The sequence below is a fragment of the Cupressus sempervirens genome, chromosome 6 (assembly GCF_028749045.1).
Source record: "Cupressus sempervirens isolate cs-2001-9-10 chromosome 6, ASM2874904v1, whole genome shotgun sequence".
Classification (NCBI taxonomy): domain Eukaryota; kingdom Viridiplantae; phylum Streptophyta; class Pinopsida; order Cupressales; family Cupressaceae; genus Cupressus; species Cupressus sempervirens.
In genome coordinates, this window is record NC_143123.1 from 71,686,253 (window position 1) to 71,705,868 (window position 19,616).

Consider the following 19,616-nt stretch of genomic DNA (forward strand, 5'->3'; position numbering starts at 1 on the left):
ACTATACAATTTATGATTACAAGTTTAGACATCAAAACAAAGTCTCTTAATATTCATAAAAGCTCTCCTAACATTTAGAGAAGTAATGACAAGACACGCTTAAAAATTTATGTTGTGTTCTTGCACAAACAAACATTAAATTCTTGAAAAAGAGATAATAAATTTTTATCTCCCATGAACAAGATATGTACAACTCATATACTTGGATATTATATGTCATTCTATACCAGTATAGAAGTGAAGTAGACTCCATAATTTTTTTTCTTTATCTTGCTACTCCTTTTCCAAATAACTAGCCTAATAATGAGTTGGTCTAGAAATGTTTGCAAGGGTGGGGAACTTTCTCTAGAGGAGTGTATAATCATCCCATTATTGAGTGACATGTCATCCACTCCATTTTTTTAGTAGTATATTAGGACTCTATGAAGCTCTATGACCATTAACTTTCCAAACTAAGAAAAATGTGTAATGAAAGATGAGTACAACTAATAACTTGAATTATGTAAAGATTTCTTTAGAAATGGTATAAATTTCACATCATAATGCGGTTCATATGCACTTCAATTAGAAGAGTGAACAATTACCCCATTATTGAATGGCATGCCACCCACCTCAGTTTCCTATAATATATTAGGACCCTATGAAGCTGTGGGACCATTAACTTACCAAACCTCTATAGAGGGAAAATGTGTAATGAAAGATGAGCACAACCAGAAACTTGACTTCAGTTTGGATTCGTTAGGAGCGGGTATACATTTCACATCACAAATACAATTCATGTGCACTTAGAAATTAGTAAAAGAAAAGGAAACCTCCAAAAGAATCCAGCGCAGTCATAGCTGGGCATGTTGCTCCACAGACGCAACCAAGTTTGGACAGCTCCATTTATAGTTGTGCAAATCTCCATTTCTCACTTTAATTGGAGTTACGTTGTACGATTTTCAAGCAAAAACTTCATCTTTCACTAACTTAAATGGCAATTATAGGTGTCTAATGGTGGGCCGTGGCCGAAAGCTGCCATTAAGGTTACGGTGATAAGGACTGTCATATATACAAAATTTTATATGAATTTAAACGGAAGAAGCGGGTTGTTGAGAATCGGGCTCTTTTTATTTGGTGGACTTTGGTTGTTTTCGTGGAGAGTAGAGTCACTCTCAGCCTCTTATTTCTTTTGGATGCCTGATCATGCTCATCTGTCATTCACACTTATCATAGCCGGTCACTCTCTCTGCTCACAGTGCTTACAAGTGCTTACAGTAATCGAAGAGGCTGCAGAGGTGGTCGCTTCTTCAGTGTACCTGCAATTCAAGGTAACCAGTGTTAGTCCTACTTTTGCTGTTCATCTTTTTGTGGAAATGTAGATCTACAGATTTGCATTTTGGTCAGAAGTGTAAAGACCATCTTGGCTTAAAGGACGCTAAAAAGAGCCAATTATTGTGGTTTAGAGCTTTTGGGATCTATAATTGTGGGTATAATTCAGTGATGATGTTTGTGAATCAGATCTGCGTGATGAATGTCATGACGATGCTTTGTGGATTGATGATAATCAGTAGAAAAGATCAGTGAATGATGTCAGACATTTGTTTTAAATGACAAATCTTGAGTGGGTCTTTAATCTTGGACATGTGGGGGAAATTTATCATTGCTGCTTTTGGATCGCATTGCACGAATCACATTCTGAGCGGACAGCCAAAAGAGGGCGGGGGGGGAAATAGAATAGTTGATTACCAAAAGAGGGAAAAAGGTAGTGTACTAATTTGTAATGTTGGATGACAATTTGAAGTCCAATTGACAGGAATTATGGCAGACAACTTTTTTATCTTGGTTTAACTCAGTTTTAGTTTTCAGTATGCTTCTTACATTTTATATTGGAACTTCGCTTTGACAGATCTATTATCAGAAGGGTAGAGAGCTAAAAGAGAGGAAAAATAATAGAAGAGTGCTTGAAGGGGGGAAATAGTAGTGTACTGATTTGTAGTGTTGGATAGCAATTTGAAGTTCAGTCAAGGAGAAATCCTCTGCAAAGGCGGACAACTTTTATTTCTGGGTTTAATTCAGTTTTCATTCTCAGTATGTTTCTTGATTTTATATTGGAGCTTTGCTGTGATACAGGATTTTGAGTATGCTCTTCAGATCTATTTTCTCATCATATGATTTGATGAATCGTAGATTTGAAGACTAGTATAGAGTTATGATATTGAAAGATTGATAGAAAAACATACGGAAGTTAAATCCAAAAACTCTGGAATTCAATCAGTACGCACTGTAGAAATCTAAGTTCTTTAATTTCACTCTCAAGCTCATCCTTACTCGGAACAGCCTTTGAAACTTCGAAAGTGACATTGAATATTAACATTGCAGATACATATTTTAAATGCAAGAAGATCACTTTACTTTGGATCTGACCCTGAAAATTATTTCTTTTTGCAGAAAATGGAGCTGAATTGGAGCTGCAGACTAAGCGTAGTCCTATGCTTGTGTCTTGCTGCTACTTGTACCGGAGCCGATGAAAATGGCGGCCTTGTGAGCACAGTTTTGGCAGCGGCGGAAACCCCCAAAGCAAGCCTCTCACCAGCTTCAACCCCTCCAGCGCCACCGGCTGCAACTCCGAAACCCTCAAAAGAGGCGCCGCCAGCTAAAGCTCCGCCTGTAAGCTCCCCTGCAGAGCCTCCGCCCGCTAAAGCTCCGCCTGTAAGCGCCCCTGCAAAATCTCCGTCCAAAACCCCAAAGGCAGCGCCGCCGCCTTCGAAAACCCCAAAGGCTCCAGTAGAAGGGCCGACGAAACCCCCGGCCGCGGCTCCGCCAGTTTCCGCCTCCGTTCCGTCGGCTGCACCAGCGGAGGCGCCAATCCACGCCCCTCCAAAGCACAAAACACCGCCAACAGTGGAAACTCCCAGTCCAGCGCCGGTCGTGGAATCGCCGCCTGTAGCTCCGGCGCCGGCTCCTGCACATAAAAAGAAGAAGCCTGTAGAGGCCCCGGCGCCGGCTCCTGCACATAAAAAGAAGAAGCCTGTAGAGGCCCCGGCGCCGGCTCCTGCACATAAAAAGAAGAAGCCTGTAGAAGCCCCGGCACCGGCCGTAGAAGCTCCGGCGCCGGCCGGTCACAAAAAGAAGAAGCCTGTAGAAGCTCCCGCACCAGCCGTGGAAGCTCCGTCACCATTAATGGAGGCGCCTGCACCTGCTCCTACAAAGCACAAGCACAAGCCGAAGCACAAGAAGGGCCAAAAGCACCACCATCACCACGCTCCTGCGCCCGCTCCCGTTGCTAGTCCTCCCGCTCCTCCGCTTTCTCCCGAGCCTTCTCAGTCCGAGGAACTTTACTCCCCTGCACCTTCGCCAGATTCACCAGTAATTCTATCTTCCCCATTATAGATCTCAAATCCTAATCCAATTTCTGTGCATTTTGATGTTTAATCGTCTGTTTTTCTGTTTCGATTTATGGATCTCAAACCCTAATTCCATTTCTGTGCATTTTGATGTTTACTCATCTATTTTTTTGTGTTCCAATTTACAGAACGCTGGATCGAAGTCCGTCGCTGCCGGATTTGTGTGGATCAGCATGATTGCCTCGTCCTTTGTCGTCTTCATGCTGTAGATCTCTGCAATTCTTCATGGGAGGGCATGACAATCATTCATAGTCGATTTTGAATCTTTTTTATTCATTCGCGACATTTTTATTTGTTGGATCATTTGCAGAGATGAGATGTGAGGATAATTTCTATTTGTTTATATGAAATTGAAGAATCATTTTCTTCTCTGCTCTGAAATGATGCGGATTCATCGCTGGTTGTTCTCCGATGCTGTACTCATATCGTAATGGAGTTTGCTCGATGTTTTGATCTTTTGAACTCGCGTAGTAATTTCCGCCTGATTCATGTTTCACTGCAATGAACAATTTTAAGGTAATAATACTTTTTGGATTACAAAAATTTCAATTGATTTGAAAATCCTTGTCCTCGTAAACAAACTTCGGATGGTCTTGGGACATTATTAAAATTTCTTTAACATTTTGTCCTTATATTTTGGACCCATTTGACTAAAGTCACCTTTATGTGATGAGCATTTTGTATGGAGAGTGGACACATTCTTTTAATTTTATTTATTTATTTATTTATATTCACCTTTTGGGACCAATATATATTATTCATAGCTATGAAGATGGTATTAGTCACGTTCACATTGTTATAAAAGATCTAATTTATTATTATAATCATTGTGTTTCATTTGTGCATATGAATAAATGATCAATTAATATGAAGTTCTAATTGAAGGCTAACTATATGTATTCGTATAATTATTATGTGCCAATTCAATGCACATGGTTTTTTATGTGTGATTTTTGAATTTTATTTGAAGTGCTAGTTGTGATTATTATAACTGTCATTCTAGATTTAATCATGGTATTTATAAGGGTCTGTTTGATTTGTGAAAGATGATTGGAATTGACATTTCCAAAATTTGTATATGAATTTTTTTGTGTTTGTTTCAAAAAAAGGCAAAATGAAATTAGAATTTCTGACTTCTATTTTATCTCAAAACTTGATTATCAAACTTCCCTCTCCAAACTAGAAATTGAGATTTAAAACCCGGTTACACTTTTTGGGGAGTAGATCAAAATGAAAATGGACTTTTTTTGGAGTCCACCCATGCAAATAGTTTTTTTTTAGTCCACTTGCACAAATACTTCTTTTGGCGTTGCCTTTTGAGACAATAGTCTAGGAGTAGCCTTGGAGAACGTATGGCCTCATATATGTCACTATTGTTCTGAAGTCTTCAAGCACTTGGGCTTCCAATTACATTCTCCTAGGTGCCAATAGTGCACAACTAAGTCCATCAAGCATATTTGATGGTGATTTGCTTGCCATTGATTTTATGCACAAAGGCATAGGCCAAGCCGTTAAACCATTTAGAGGTATTGAATCCATTGAAGTTTGCTAATAGATTGTTCAGGGCAACCTAAACAACACCTTTTGTTGTTAAACCTTGCTCGGGACAAGATGATGTCTTGAAAGTGCAACGGAAAGTTGAGCAGCAGTTAAAAGGAGTATGACAACTAGAACAAACATATTATATGGGGAAGAAGACACATTATTGTTGGTAGTAGCAACCATCACAATTGCCAATTTATAAAAGTCTTGAAGAACAACAAGAAGATGCGAGTTTGAAGGTGTTCCAATGGCTTCCTAAGCTCAAGTTCCAATTCCAATTTGAAGAGCCAACACATAAAATGTATCTCAATGCACATCTTTCGAGTGAAATAAATGGTTCATGTAAAATCCTAAAAATAAGAATCAAGATTTGCAAAACCTTGATTTGCCTAAATTGAGAATTTCTACAATTCCACGAACCAAACGGACCCTAAAGCTCTTATGAATTTGAGAACTATCATTTATTATATGAACTCATTTTTAGATCATTTTACTAGAGCAATGCATAAACATCTGACATAATGCACATTTCAAACATTTCATTCTAATGTTTTATCGAGTTAGCTTAGTATCCTTACATGGTTTAACACAATGAGAAAGTAACTTTAACCCATGCAAACTATTGGTGTGATTGGATTCCTATCTCAATAATTTCTATTGTTAGACATTTTTAAACTATTGGCATGAATATGTTCCTTTTTTAATAATTTCATTCTAGGACATTTTCACACTTGCTTAATAAATTTACTAGGGGCAAGTGTTTTTTCTTTTGTCTCTAAGTCATGTCATCATGATTGTCGTCATAATTGCATGTGTTACATTTCTTAGTTTTCCTATAAAATCAAAATCTTTTCTATGTGCATTTCATTCTATTTTAAATATTGTAAGTCTAGAAATATGAAATGCAATGTCTCTCTTAAGGCAACTGCAAATCCCTTTAATCAAAGTAAAGATCAGGACTAATAATGAAGCTCTATAAGAAACAATGAAAATAAATCAATTGAACACAAATAACTCAACAATAAACATTCTTTGTTGGTGTGATTCTCTATTAGAAATTTGCAAGCGTTATGTTTGGATGGTAAAAGAAAATCTCATGAAGTGTGGTTAAAGAGAAAATAGGGGGAGAGGTTTGAATTTATAGACTTGGAGGGAGATAGATCAATTATAGAGTTTTAAATCATCCTAGAAGGGATGGACAACAAGAATCACCTACGAGAAAATTTCCCAAAGATAGGAGATTGGAGGAGATGTTGAAAAGAAATTAGAATAATGATAATAAATTACCACAATCCATGATATTATATTTATGCTTTTGGATAAGATTGTGTGCATGTTTGTTATCATCTACATTTGGGATCATACTCAATAATCCATCATTAGGATAAGAGATCTTAAGAATGTTAAAAGGTATTAGGAAGTAGACCACGACGCAATAAAAAGAATAGGAAAGGGAAAGGAGAGGAGATATGCCTACTAAGAGAAAAGAAAAGAAAAAAAGAACAAGAAATGAAAAAGAAAGAGGAGAAGAAAAGACCACAAAGAACCAAAGTAAATGTGAATAAAGAGATGAAATAGAAGACAAAAAGCTGAAATAAGAACACAAAGAAACTAAATAAAACTAAATTAAAAGGAAAGAAGAAAATAATAATATGAAAATGTACACATACACGTGCAAAGAAAATAAATGCCTACAGACGTAAAACAAATATAAAATAGAAGAATAATAAGAAATATGAGGCAATAAATAAATATGTATAAGGAAAAAAAAGAGATGACACCAAGTAAAAATATAATAACAAATAGTCAATAAATAAAATAAAACCTTAAAATATCTATACAATCATGAATATGATAAGTATATAAATGATTAAATACATAAAATGGGACACACACACACACACACACACACACACACACATAAGGACATGTCCCCATGTGGTTGCTTAGCTTATTTCTACTAATAGCAGTTACTCAACTTCTTGAGGCATAATTTATGGAGCCGATGGCCCCATGCATAGAACATTTCTTACTTATTTAAAAAAAATCTTATTAATATTATTTAATTATATTTTTAATTGTATATCTTGAGAGAGAAACTATGGAAGGAAAAATTGGAGGCAAATAAGTGGGAGATTAAAAAATATTGTGAAGACATGTGTGCTTTCTTCAATAAGCAACAGATTTATTTCAGCCCCCCTTTTTGCCAAAACTTATTTAACTTTTAAGAGTTGCTACTCCACAAAAATAAGGAAAGATTCAAAATTATCCTTTACCTATAAATAAAAAATTATCTAAGGAAAAGGGCGAGTAAGTAGTCGAGTTGGTGTGAACACAAGTCATGAGGCATAGTGTTAGGCTAATGATCCCAGTGCTACACATCAAGCATGACTTGATTCACACTAGATTACCACAAACCCTTTTCAGGGTGAGTGAGTAGTTGAGTTAGTGTGAATGCAAGTTGTGAGGCATAATGTTAAGCTAATAATCCTGATGCTATGCATCAACCATAGTTTGATTCACACTAGATTGCCACAAACCCTTTTAAGGGTGAGTGAGTAGCTGATTTGGTGTGAAGGTGAGTCATAAGGCATAGTGTAAGGCCAATAATTACAGTGATATGCATAATCATGGTTTGATTCACACTAGGTTACCACAAACCCTTTTAAGGATGAGTGAGTAGCCGAGTTGGTGTGAAGATGAGTTGTGAGGCATAGTGTTAGGCTAATAATCCTTGTGCAACACATCAACCATGCTTCGAGTCACACCAGATTACCACAAACCCTTATTAAGGGTGAGTGAGTAGCTGAGTTGGTAAAGGTGAGCCGTGAAGGGTAGTGTTAGGATAATGATCCTGATGCTATGCATCAACTACGATTGAAGTCACACTAGATTACAACAAACCCTTTTAGCCCACAAATGGGTAAGGTGAGGTTGATCTCACTCCTTTTCCTAAAGATGTAAGGGTTTGGGAATTTGGGAAAAACCCTCAGAGGGATGGTGGAAATGTGACTTTGGTGGGGCTTCAGAAGGAAATCCTGGGTCATTAGGGGTTGGCTTTTGTTGGTGTAAATAAGTATTTACTTGTTACACTTACTTAAGTTTTACTTAGGTTAATGCATTATTTTATTATTATTTTAGATGAGACACTTAGGAGTTTGTGAACTCTCATTGAGTTACACAACTCTAATTATGCACATGGTGTCTACAACACAGGAGTATGCATCATTCACTGAGTTGTCATGATGACAACATAGTTATCAACACTCCTCATTTAGCACATGTTGTCTACTCCACTGATTTGCGTGCTACACCATTGTAGGCTTATCCCCACATCATCGCACTTAATCCCGTGCTTAATGAAGTATAATCCATATCTAGTGGACATGTGCCTGGTAGTATGACATATCATGGTGCTAACTTCTATGCATTCTAGAAGCTCTTTTGAGGCCTTTATATTCAGGCACTCCTAGTGTACTCTTGCATCTAATTATTGAATGAATATCGTCATTCTGATCATACTCTGCCTATTTTGGTCTACTGTGTGCTTGTGTTGAGTTTTTTAGTTCTTGGGTGAATTCTGGCCTAAGCCAAATTCTTACATGGTATCAGAGCCAAGAGGGATTCTCATCACATAGCCGTTCGAGACCTTTCATGCTTCAACACCTCAATTTCGGAGGATCCGCAGAAATTGGGAGCATCTAGAGCCAGATCTGACCTCTCCGTTGCGTCCGGAGCGCTGAATCAGTGAAGATTGACTATAAATTCACCTATATTGGGTGAAAGTTGATTGAGAGGCAAATTTTTTTTGCAAACCGGCACCCGAAGGCACCGATTTGCAAATCGGGTATGATCTAATTCAATCTAATTATTTATATTTTTGGATCTATAATTCTCTTTAATTTTTGGATTTATTTTTTGAAATTTTTGAATTTTTTTAATCAGTCCGTCAGAGAAATTTTTTTTGCAGTACGGGCTGTCAGATCCCGTACTGCACAGTTGTGGTGGATGTATTATATTATTTCGCAAGGCATTTTAATTAATTTGCGGGCTACCAAATTATCCAGCCCGCCATAGATTTGGCAAAATCCTAAATTTCCAACCCGCACTGAATAACCGACAGCCGAATTCAATAATTTCGGCACCCCCCAGCAGTAATCAACCATCACTGGCGACACGATTCAATAATCCACTAGAGGCCGTTCAAACTCGATCGTCACGACCACATCAAATTTTCGGCTTTACCTTCTCCGGCGAGCTAATGCTGAGACGACACTGCGTGGTAGTTTGGTTTTAAATAACTCAACATCCACAATCAACACGCATGTGGGACAAATACTGAGGGTTTTCGGCTCCCCGCAGAAAGCTTCTCGCGTAGTGAAGTCACCTCCAACAATCGCTTTACAAATGGTAGCAACTCTGTGACCGCGCCAGACTTCTGCACCACACGGCGTGATTTCGCACGCCCACGCGGGCATTCGTGTTAACAAAAACCTTAGCACATCTCTCGCTACGTGGACAACGAGCTGCACGCCTGCACAGTCAACATACCCACACAAGCAGACCGTACGCACTACGCGGATAGCCATGAAAGTAGTCTAGTCAGCACCCCATTAGCTGACACGTCAGATTTTTCGTATGGTCCATATATTTTTGCACGATGCAGCTCTGCCACGTCAGCTAGTGGGTCCTTTTTTCGCTAACGTCATCCTATTCACGAGCCTAAAATTGACGCCCGTTTGGATGTCAAACCAGGCCATTTTATAATAGCTTTGACGGCCGTATGACCGTCAAATTTAACCCTTTCTTTTGCTGGTGCAACCCTTCACCAAATTGATTTTGGTTTTTGCAGTTCGACTTCAAGGGGCCATAACTCGCACATCCAGACTCCAAATCAGGTGCAATTTTTTTTGAAATTGGGTAGAATTTCCTAAATTTTTAGTGGTACAATTTTTTTTGGTTTTGGTGCACGGATTGTTCAAAAATTGCATTTTTTGGTGACTGTACCTAAATAATCCTACATTTTGCAACTTCAAATGCTCTGTATGAGCACATCTGGACTCAAAAATAGGTTCTATTTTTTTTGAAAGTGCGTTATTTTTTGTCTACTTTCCAAATCTGGCATTAGATTGTAATGTTGTGTGGACAAAATTGTCACTTTCAGCATAGGGCCTTTCTTTGCTTTGTAATGCTTCAAAATTGTAGCACATTGTAAAGTTTCAAATTTGTACTCTATCAAGAGGTTGTAACAAGAAAAATCAGAAGTCCATGAAGGCCAAAATTGGCAAGTGGCCCATTGTAATCGCACTACTGATAAAGTGCCCAAAGCATCTATTTTTGGGGGGTTTCTTGATTTAGTGAAAAGGGGGGGTGTTCTTGGTGTTGTGTTCTCTCTTTTTTGCACTTTTATTTCATTTTCTGCATTATGGGCAACTTTAAGTTTCTTAAATTAACTCCTCATAACTATGCTTCGTGGTCAATCAAAATGTTGTATCACTTAATGCATAATGGAGTTTCACAATATGTAGATGGTACTCTTCCTAAACCAGCAGGTGATAATGTATCAACAAGTGAAATTTCAGATTGGGTAGCCATGGATAGAAAAGCCTTAGGTGATATATATTTGGGGGTAGATGATAAAATCATGTATCAAATCAAAAAATGTATTACATCCAAGGAAGCTTGGGATACCCTCGAAAGCCTTTATGGTACAGTGTCTGAAGAGGATGTGTTCAAAATTGAAGATGAGCTAGTTTCCTTAGATCCTAAGTCGTATGACTCAATACAAGATTTCATCATCAAGGTGAATGAATTAAGGACAAAGCTTATTGATTGTGAGAGTTCTATCAAAGATGACAGACTGATCTATCTCATTCATAACAAGCTACCATCCAAATATTCCACATTTGTATCTTCTTTTAACACCTCAAAGACTGCCTTAGGGTCTGCCTACAAGAAAGTCACATTTGATGAATATGCTAAGCTGTTGGATGATGAAGAAAAGAGTTGAAAATAATGGGTATTCTCAAATCACCTCAGTCCAAAGCATTGGTGGCCAATGAGGGTTCTCAAAATTCAGCGGGTCAGTCTTCAAACAAAAGAAAGGGTAAGAAGAAATGGAAGAGTAAATCTGAGGATGTAGAAAAGACAACACCTCAATCTAATCAACAAGGCAAGTCCTCGAATTTGAACAAGAAAGGGGACAACAATAATAAGGAGAAGAAGAAGTGTGCTTATTGCAAGAAAACGGGTCATGAAGAGCATGAGTGTTATATTAAAAAGATTGATGAGTTAACCAACATCATGAAGAAGCATAATGTTCCATTGCCTAATTCTTACAAGGAGAAGGGATCTTCTTCAGATGCAAAGAACAAAGGGCAAGCACTCATGGCTAATGCAAACTCTTCGAAGGAATGGATATTTGACTCAGGTGCTTCATATCACATGGGTTCTTCAAAGGAGGATTTTTCTTCAATGAATCTCTCACAGGTACTGCACATCTTCATGGGGAATGATAGTAAAATGGAAGTTGAAGGAAAAGAAAATGTGGAAATGGAAAATGGAGAGTTTCAAGAGGTTCTCTATGTTCCAAACCTTAGTTCGAATCTCCTCTCAATCTACTAGATCACTCACCTTGGAGATGGACATAGAGTTGAATTCCTTCCTGACTTAGTTTAAGTGCACAGTCTTAGAGATAATTCCTTGGTTGCAATAGGGAAAGTGAATGATCACAAGAGGTTGTACTCTTTCTCGCATTTTGTACCCAAGACTCCTTCAAAGGCCTTGTTATCTCAATCTCATTCAAACATGCAATTATGGCATGAGCGATATGGTCATCTTGACTATCACTATTTTCAGCAACTTTGCACATACCAAATGGTCAAAGGTCTACCTCAAATCAACTTTTCTAAGGGTAAATGTTCATCAGATTCAGTGGATATGCATCTAGAGGGGAAGTTACAAAGAGGGAAGTCTTCTAGAGCAACAAGTGTAACTTCAAATGGTTCACATGGTATTAGCAGGTCCTTTTGCATTCAGTCAGGGTCGCTACATACTTACCTTAGTTGATGAATTTTCCAAGTTCACTTGGGTCTACTTTCTGCATAGTAAGAATGAAGTGTTGGACACATTTCTAGACTTCAAGGCTCATGTAGAACAAAAATCCAGAAAGGCCATCAAAGTACTCCGCATGGACAATGGTAACATGGATGTGAACAAAAGACTTAAGGACTTTTGCAGACATGAGGGCATTGATCTTCAGACTCCTTCAGCATTCAGTTCGCATAAGATAGATGTTGCAGCTTTGAGGATTCGAACTCTTAAGTCTATGGCAAGTTGCATGATTCATGCCAAGTCTCTAGATCCATAATTAGAAGTCGAAGCAATCTCCAGTGCCACTCACATTCTTAATCATTCTCCTCATCTAGCCTCAGATGGAAAAACTCCTTTTGAGGCATGGTGTGGCAGAAAACCTATTGTGACACACTTCAGAGTCTTCGGTTGTCCTGCATGGGCAAAGAGATCTTCCAAGGGCCGCAAGGCACAGTCATCTTGACCTTGTACTTTCATTGGTTATGAAGACAGTGTGAAGGCATATAGACTTCTAGATCTTGAGACACATCACATATTTGTGGAGAAGGATGTACATTTTGAGGAAAGTTCTCCAAGCTTGTCCTCTACTCCTCTTCGCAGATCATATAGTGTGGATACTGATAGTGACACCAGCGATAGTGCTTCAAGAGCTTCAGATACGTGGAGTTCTGTCGATAGATACAGTGAGAGATCACTTCATCAGTTCAGTCTGCATGCATACATTGCCACAGTGATAGGTTTAGAACAGAAGGGTACTTTCAATCTTCCAGATACAGGTTCAATGACAGATTTGGGAGACAATATTGATGATCTACCTCTTCTTCTTGATGCAGAATCTCCTTCTTCAGTTGTCATGAGGGTTCCAGACTCTCTTGTACATTCTCTACAGGATCAATCGTCATAGGTTGAAGTGATTGTGGATACTTATGATCAATAGTTGCAGCAGGGTTCTTCATCAGTTACAGGGACAAATAGTTCTTTGGGATAGGTTCCTCAGCCAGTTGAGCAGGTTTCAGAGACATCACTTATTCATGGGATTCTTTCCATGCATAGTGGAACGTCTCACTTGTACCTTTGGTATTGTTTCTTCCTAAGGGGAGGAACACCATTCTATAGTCTTGGATCAACTTCTTCATTGGAGCCTTCACTGTTCAGCATTCTTCTTTGGGGGGGGGGGGAAGCCCATCCTATCTCTCTACCTCTTCTTATTATTCTCTTCTGTATATATTGGATGTATGTCATAATGGGGGGGGGGGGTCTTGATTACTCCATCCATCAATGCATCCTTCTTTATCTCTCTTTTTGGGGGAGGGTTTTTCCCATGAGGTTTTCCCTCTTTCCCCGCTTTATGGGAGATTGCATATCATTATGTACATGGGTACCTAACATGGCCTAGTAGCCATGACCCATATTGCATTTCATCCTAGAGTTCGTAAGCTTAAGAGCATTCCCCTAACTTGCACTTAAGGGGGGGGTGTTGGTGTAAATAAGTATTTACTTATTACACTTACTTAAGTTTTACTTAGGTTAATGCATTATTTAATTATTTTGCATTATTTTATTATTATTTTAGATGAGACACTTAGGAGTTTGTGAACTCTCATTGAGTTACGCAACTCTAATTATGCACATGGTGTCTACAACATAGGAGTATGCATCATTCACTGAGTTGTCATGATGACAACATAGTTATCAACACTCCTCATTTAGCACATGTTGTCTACTCCACTGATTTACATGCTACACCATTGTAGGCTTATCCCCACATCATCGCACTTAATCTCGTGCTTAATGGAGGATAATCCATATCTGGTGGACATGTGCCTAGTTGTATGACATATCATGGTGCTAACTTCTATGAATTCTAGAAGCTCTCTTGAGGCCTTTATATTCAAGCACTCCTAGTGTACTCTTGCATATAATTATTGAACGAATATCGTCATTCTGATCATACTCTGCCTATTTTGGTCTACTGTATGCTTGTTTTGAGTTCTTTAGTTCTTGGTTGAATTTTGGCCTAAGCCAAATTCTTACAGCTTTATTATCAAGGATGCAAATGAAGATCTTATTAGTTTTGGGGGTCCAGTGTTACATGATGGAATGAACAATGCGACTGAAGTAGAGACAACCCTACTGTCGATTAGGGCTTCTAAGAAACTAGGTGTGACAAATTTACATGTTGAAGGAGATTCCTTAATTTTTTTTAGAGTGATTATTAAAGGTCCTATGGAGGCTTTCCATCTTCAAAATTACATTTCAAACATTAATCAAGAATTTTCTTCAGTAGAAAACTTTAAAGTTTCACACATTATGAGAGAAGGCAATCACAAAGTGGACTAAATGTCAAACTAGGCTTTGACTCTTAAAATTGGGGAAGTGAGGATGAAAAATTTCCAAGAAATAAACATGTATGAGGAGGTGGTTTATTAAACACCATTAAATTGCCTTTCTTGAAGGAGAGGAAAGAGTATGGGTTTAATGTTTGAAGCATGTGCCTTATTAAATGTGGTGAAAGCTATTTATTACTACTCTTTTGTTGTTGTAAAACTGCTCAACAACCTTTTTTCTTGTAATTCATGAGGCATTTAGTCACACAAGCAAGCATTCTTTGGCATTTACAAACCATAATGGAGTCCTTATTTTCCTTAACATGCATGAAACCAACAAAATTCATTCTCTAAACATGCAAAAAATCAAAGGTGGGATCAATTGTCCAATTTTTATTATCAACATCTTCAAGAACTAATTCAATTGTTGCTAGGAAGAAAAAAATTCAAAGTGAAAAATTGGTATAGGAGAAATAAAGATATTAATTTAATGATCATGGTGTGGGTTCTAGAGTTGGAAGCCTCCAAACCTAGAGTAAGATTTGTCCTGGAAAGGTTGGTTTTGACACAATCAAGGATAGGCATGGAGAAGATGTTGCATTTTCCACTCCAAAGGTGGGTTTATGGCTTAAGGATGATGATAGAGGCATTGAAAAAATAGAAGGGATAATGCTGACACCTTTTGTGTGGAGATTTCTTGAGCACTGACGCCATGAGAGGTTCAAACAAGCTCGCATTGGATGGTACTTTCTTAAATTACTTGTTATGGTGCATATTTATGATGTGGACATCAACAAAATGAAAGTGTTGGTAAATTGGGACCTTGACGAAGTTGATTTGGTGCTAAGCATGCTTAATAAGGTTCAAAACCCTCAAACCCAAAGGTAGGAGTATGAGTGGCCAAAGTGGAGGATTAATGCAATTATGGATGAGAGAATTTGTGGAATCATGTCGAGGGCCCTTAAAGAAAAAAGGTAAGTGTAGACGTTTTCTTAGATCTCTATATTGCTAAAGATGTATCCTATCTCAATTTTGTGAAAAGATTGTAACACAAATTGTGAGTTTGGGCTATAATTTTTGGGTATTTCATTCTATTCTACATTATTGGGGAAGGGTAAATTTTAGTTGAAAAATCTCTGGTTTTATGAAGAACCAATCCCTTTTTTTCAACAAGGACACACTGGGAAGTGGTTTTTGATGCTTTGGGTTGTATTGGCAGTGAGTCTGGTTCTAATTCAATGATGTGTTTCCTGCAAATTTTCTCTTCAGTAAGGTATGGGGTTTTTTGGGTGGTGTTTTGTGGTGGGTGTTAGTTTGTGGTGACCGATTAGGGAAGTACTATATGACATATGGCCACCATGTTGTAACCCTAAAGCGGCATTAAATTACTTGTATAAAAAGGCTTAGGGTTAGGTGTTTTCATATTGAGTGATGCAAAAATTGGTTCTTGCGGCGGTATTGAGCTATAAGGGATTACAGATTGTATTCAAGTTGTAATCACTGGATTGTAATAAAATTGGACTTTTTGTTTGGTGGACATAGCCCAAGGATTGGGTGAACCACGTTAAATCTTGGTGTCTTGTGTTCTTTTCTATGTGATCTATTATTTTATGATATTTTTTATATTTGCATGTAATTGTTATTTATGTCTGAGGTTTAATCCTAACAATTGGTATTAGAGTGAGGTTGTTTCTTCAGTTATCCTCTACAGGAAAGTCTCACGGTTGAGTGGGAGCGATGGCAAACGAGGGTAAGCTAAGGATTAATAGGTTTAATTAGCATAACTTTTAGTTATGGAAGATGCAAATGGAAGACTATCTTTATTAGAAGGATTTATGGAAGCCGTTGGAAGGCAAAACCAAGAATCAGGGATCTATGTCAAATGATGACTAGGATCTTTTGGATAGAAAGGCACTTGGAACCATTTGACTATGCCTGGCACCATCGGTGGCATTTAATATTACAAAAGCGAAGGCAATGGAAGAGTTAATGCAAACCTTAGCGAAATTGTATGAAAAGTCCTTTGCTTCAAACAAGGTATTTCTCATGAAGCATTTATTTAATATGAAAATGGTAGAAGGTGGATCTATTGTGGATAATTTGAATGAGTTTAATACTATTACTAGTCAGTTATCTTCCGTGGGTATCAATTTTGATGAAGAAATTAGGGCTCTCTTGATTTTGTGTTCTTTGCTTGGAATCTGGAATAACTTGGTAATGACTATGAGTAATTGTGTTCTTGGATCTACTACCCTAAAATATGATGATGTGATCAATGTTATTTTGAGTGAGGAAACTCGTAGGAAATCCTCAGGTGGATCTACATCAAAAAGTCCTTTGAATGCACAAAGTTGAGGCAAAACAACTAAGAGAGGAAGTAATTCTAAAAATCGTGAGAAATCAAGAGGAAAGTCAAAGGGGTGATTACATATAAAAATATGCTCCATATAAAAATATGTAATGAGAGGGTAAAGGGGTGATTACATAGTCACACCATCAAGTTTCTCAAAGATAATACCTTGGAAGGGAAAGAAGATGGATCTTAAGCACAACCCCACTAAAGTGACAATATTTTCATTATCCTTACATTTGATTTTCTTAATGGAGCTTGGAATAGGGACCCTAGTGAAGAGGGAGACCACATCAAAGCTAGCTAGAATATCAACACTTTCTAATTCAACATCTTTGATGAAATTGATAAAATGGTTGGAATCCTTGAAGGAGTCAAATTTTCCAGAAGAGGTGAGATTAGCTTCATAAGGAAAGAAGCTATTGCATAAGTGAGTGAACCAATGGTATTTACAATGGGTCTTGGAGGGATGTTGGCTTTATAGATCTTGGGGACCCCATAAATATGAGGGTTGAACTTTTGTTGGAAGAAGATACTTCTTGGGCGCTTCAAGAAAAGAACCCACAATAGCTACTTTGAATTTTTTAAGAATCTTGAAACGAGGGCTTCGAGTGACAATTTGTAACTATCAAAATCCAAAATGAAGACTTGAATCTTAGAGATATAGTCATAATTATTCATAAAGAATACAACATTTACTTTATAATATTTATAAATAACTAAGTCATTATTGCTTAGAATATTTTTGAAGGAAGGAATCTCAACTTTTGGAATGTTTCTCTTAGGAGGCTTTGCAGGCCTGAGGAAAAATACACAATCTTATTTCACCTCTTCACCTACCTTTGAAGGGAGATTGTGAATGATATTCTTTTATTTTGGCAAGGAATTCAATAAGAGGAATGGTGTGGAGATCAAGGGAAAAGTTGAAACCCCACTTAAGGAAATTAAGCACAAGAGGAACTATGATAAGATGAGAGATCACCACCCATTTAGATTCTTGATTATTGATTACTATATGATGTCGCAAGGGAAATTAGAGAGTGCATCATAAGGAGTAAAAGGGTGGGAAGCTGAGGGAGTAATCAAGGAGAGGGGTGAACACAAGAAACCAAAGATAAGTGGGGGAGGGACCAGAGGGGCCACCTTACACCTAATGGAGCATGACAAGATGAAGGAAATATGTGGTGTTGGAACTATAATTGTTGAGAGGTTTTTGGATGTTAGAAATACAATAGGGAAGTAAACTCTGAGAAGTGCCGGGGCAGGGGGGGGGGGGTGGTGGATCAACACTTAAAACTTTCAACCTCAAAATCATTCACCACACATCCATCTCACAATCTATGCATATAAACTGAAATACCAAATTAAGCATATACATCCATAGCATGAAAATAAAACATTCAAAAAATGTATGGCATAAGATATTTAGCTACCCAGAAACCCTCCAAGGAGAAGATAAAACTGGGGTGGGGATGACACCCACAAATCTTCACTACTGTAATAATAAAGTGTATCCAATGAAGGTTACAATATTTTGATCATGAAACATGATCTACCCTATGAAAGGTCTGCCCTATTAAAGGCTTACAAGATTGTTATATCTTACCCTGTTAAAGGATTTCAACACTTTGTTAAAGGTGTGCTTAGTAAAAGGACTTTTAATTACAATGAAGTAAGCATCCTGTTAAAGGATTTACAATAGCTTGTTAAGACTACTCAATTAAGATATTTAACTGATTCACCTGTTAGAATGTCTCAACAATGATCCTTCGGTTAGCACTCTATTGCTTGATGTCATATCACCTCTTTCCTGATGTGTACTTGATCCTTTTTTATCAGATTTATCTATGTTCTCTTCTGATTCCTTTCCTCTATTCTCCTTTAGTTGATTCTACAATGTAACTAAAATTATAACTCCTTAGTCACCATGAATTCTCTATTTGTGCACGAAAACCTTCTTTCCTTTCTCCTTACACATTCATTAAAAAGTTTAGGGTGTGTCCTCCTTAAGAAGACCTAGGTGACTTAGGGTTAGGTATGAATCAATGATAGTGATTCACCCATATTGCTACTTAAACCTTCCCTTTTTCTGATTGGATGCATGTAGAGCATAGGGATTCACAATTAAGATTTGTCCTTATCATCTAAGATCATAAAAAAATCTTTAAGTCAGCCCAAAAATGGTTTACATACAAGTTTGTGCCATTACAAACAACTATGTCAAAACTGTATAACTTGACACTTGAAGTCCCTGATGCTCCACATCAACTGTAACTTCAATGTTGTAACTTGGCCTCTAAATGACTGAACATCCACTGATCACTCAACATCTAAATAGCTTAGCACATACCATTTTCTCGACACTTGAGTGACTCGCCACTTACTAGTTACTTGATACATACTAAGTATCTATCGCTTGGCATATACTATTTTATAACTTATGCTCGACATGTATTACTTGTTTGGCATGAACTAAGTAAGTTACTTAAGTATATTGTCACTCATATGTCAAAAACCAATATGAGATTAACAATCTCCCCCTTTGACATGAGGGAAAAATACATGGTCATGGATAAATAACCTTTAGCCTTTCAAATGTAACTCAGATAATATCCACATACAAAATTTCAAATCTTCAAAATTTTGCAAAAACTTATTGTCATACCTCAAAATTCAATAACTAGCCTTGAGTGAACCAAAATCATTCCTCCTGCTAAGTAGATCTGCATAAGGTAATCTATGTACTCTATTTCTATCATTGATTCCCCCTTTCTCAAAAATATTATCTCCCCCATACTTTTTCTTCCTCCCCCATTTTGACACTTATATCAAAGGGTTATACACTTAGAGTGTATTTGTCCAAAAATGTTTTGTGGACCTCAAGCATTATTTTCAAAGTAGCATCCCAATTTTCACAAG

At 37.6% G+C, this 19,616-nt stretch overlaps 1 protein-coding gene across 3 annotated transcripts; it reads left to right on the forward strand.

Annotated features, from left to right (window-relative positions):
* Positions 1–977: 977 nt before the first annotated feature.
* On the forward strand, positions 978–3,947 carry LOC149551198 (uncharacterized). Of its 3 annotated transcripts, none has more exons than XM_089786774.1 (3): positions 978–1,310; positions 2,431–3,348; positions 3,515–3,947. In XM_089786774.1, exons 1-3 carry the CDS (start codon positions 1,065–1,067, stop codon positions 3,593–3,595), a joined length of 1,245 nt encoding a protein of 414 aa, XP_089642900.1. In that variant the 5' UTR covers positions 978–1,064; the 3' UTR covers positions 3,596–3,947. The 3 variants fall into 3 exon arrangements, with proteins under 3 accessions (XP_089642900.1, XP_089642902.1, XP_089642901.1); XM_089786776.1 differs by having other exon boundaries at positions 1,138–1,744; XM_089786775.1 differs by lacking the exon at positions 978–1,310 and adding an exon at positions 1,724–2,070.
* Positions 3,948–19,616: the final 15,669 nt, after the last annotated feature.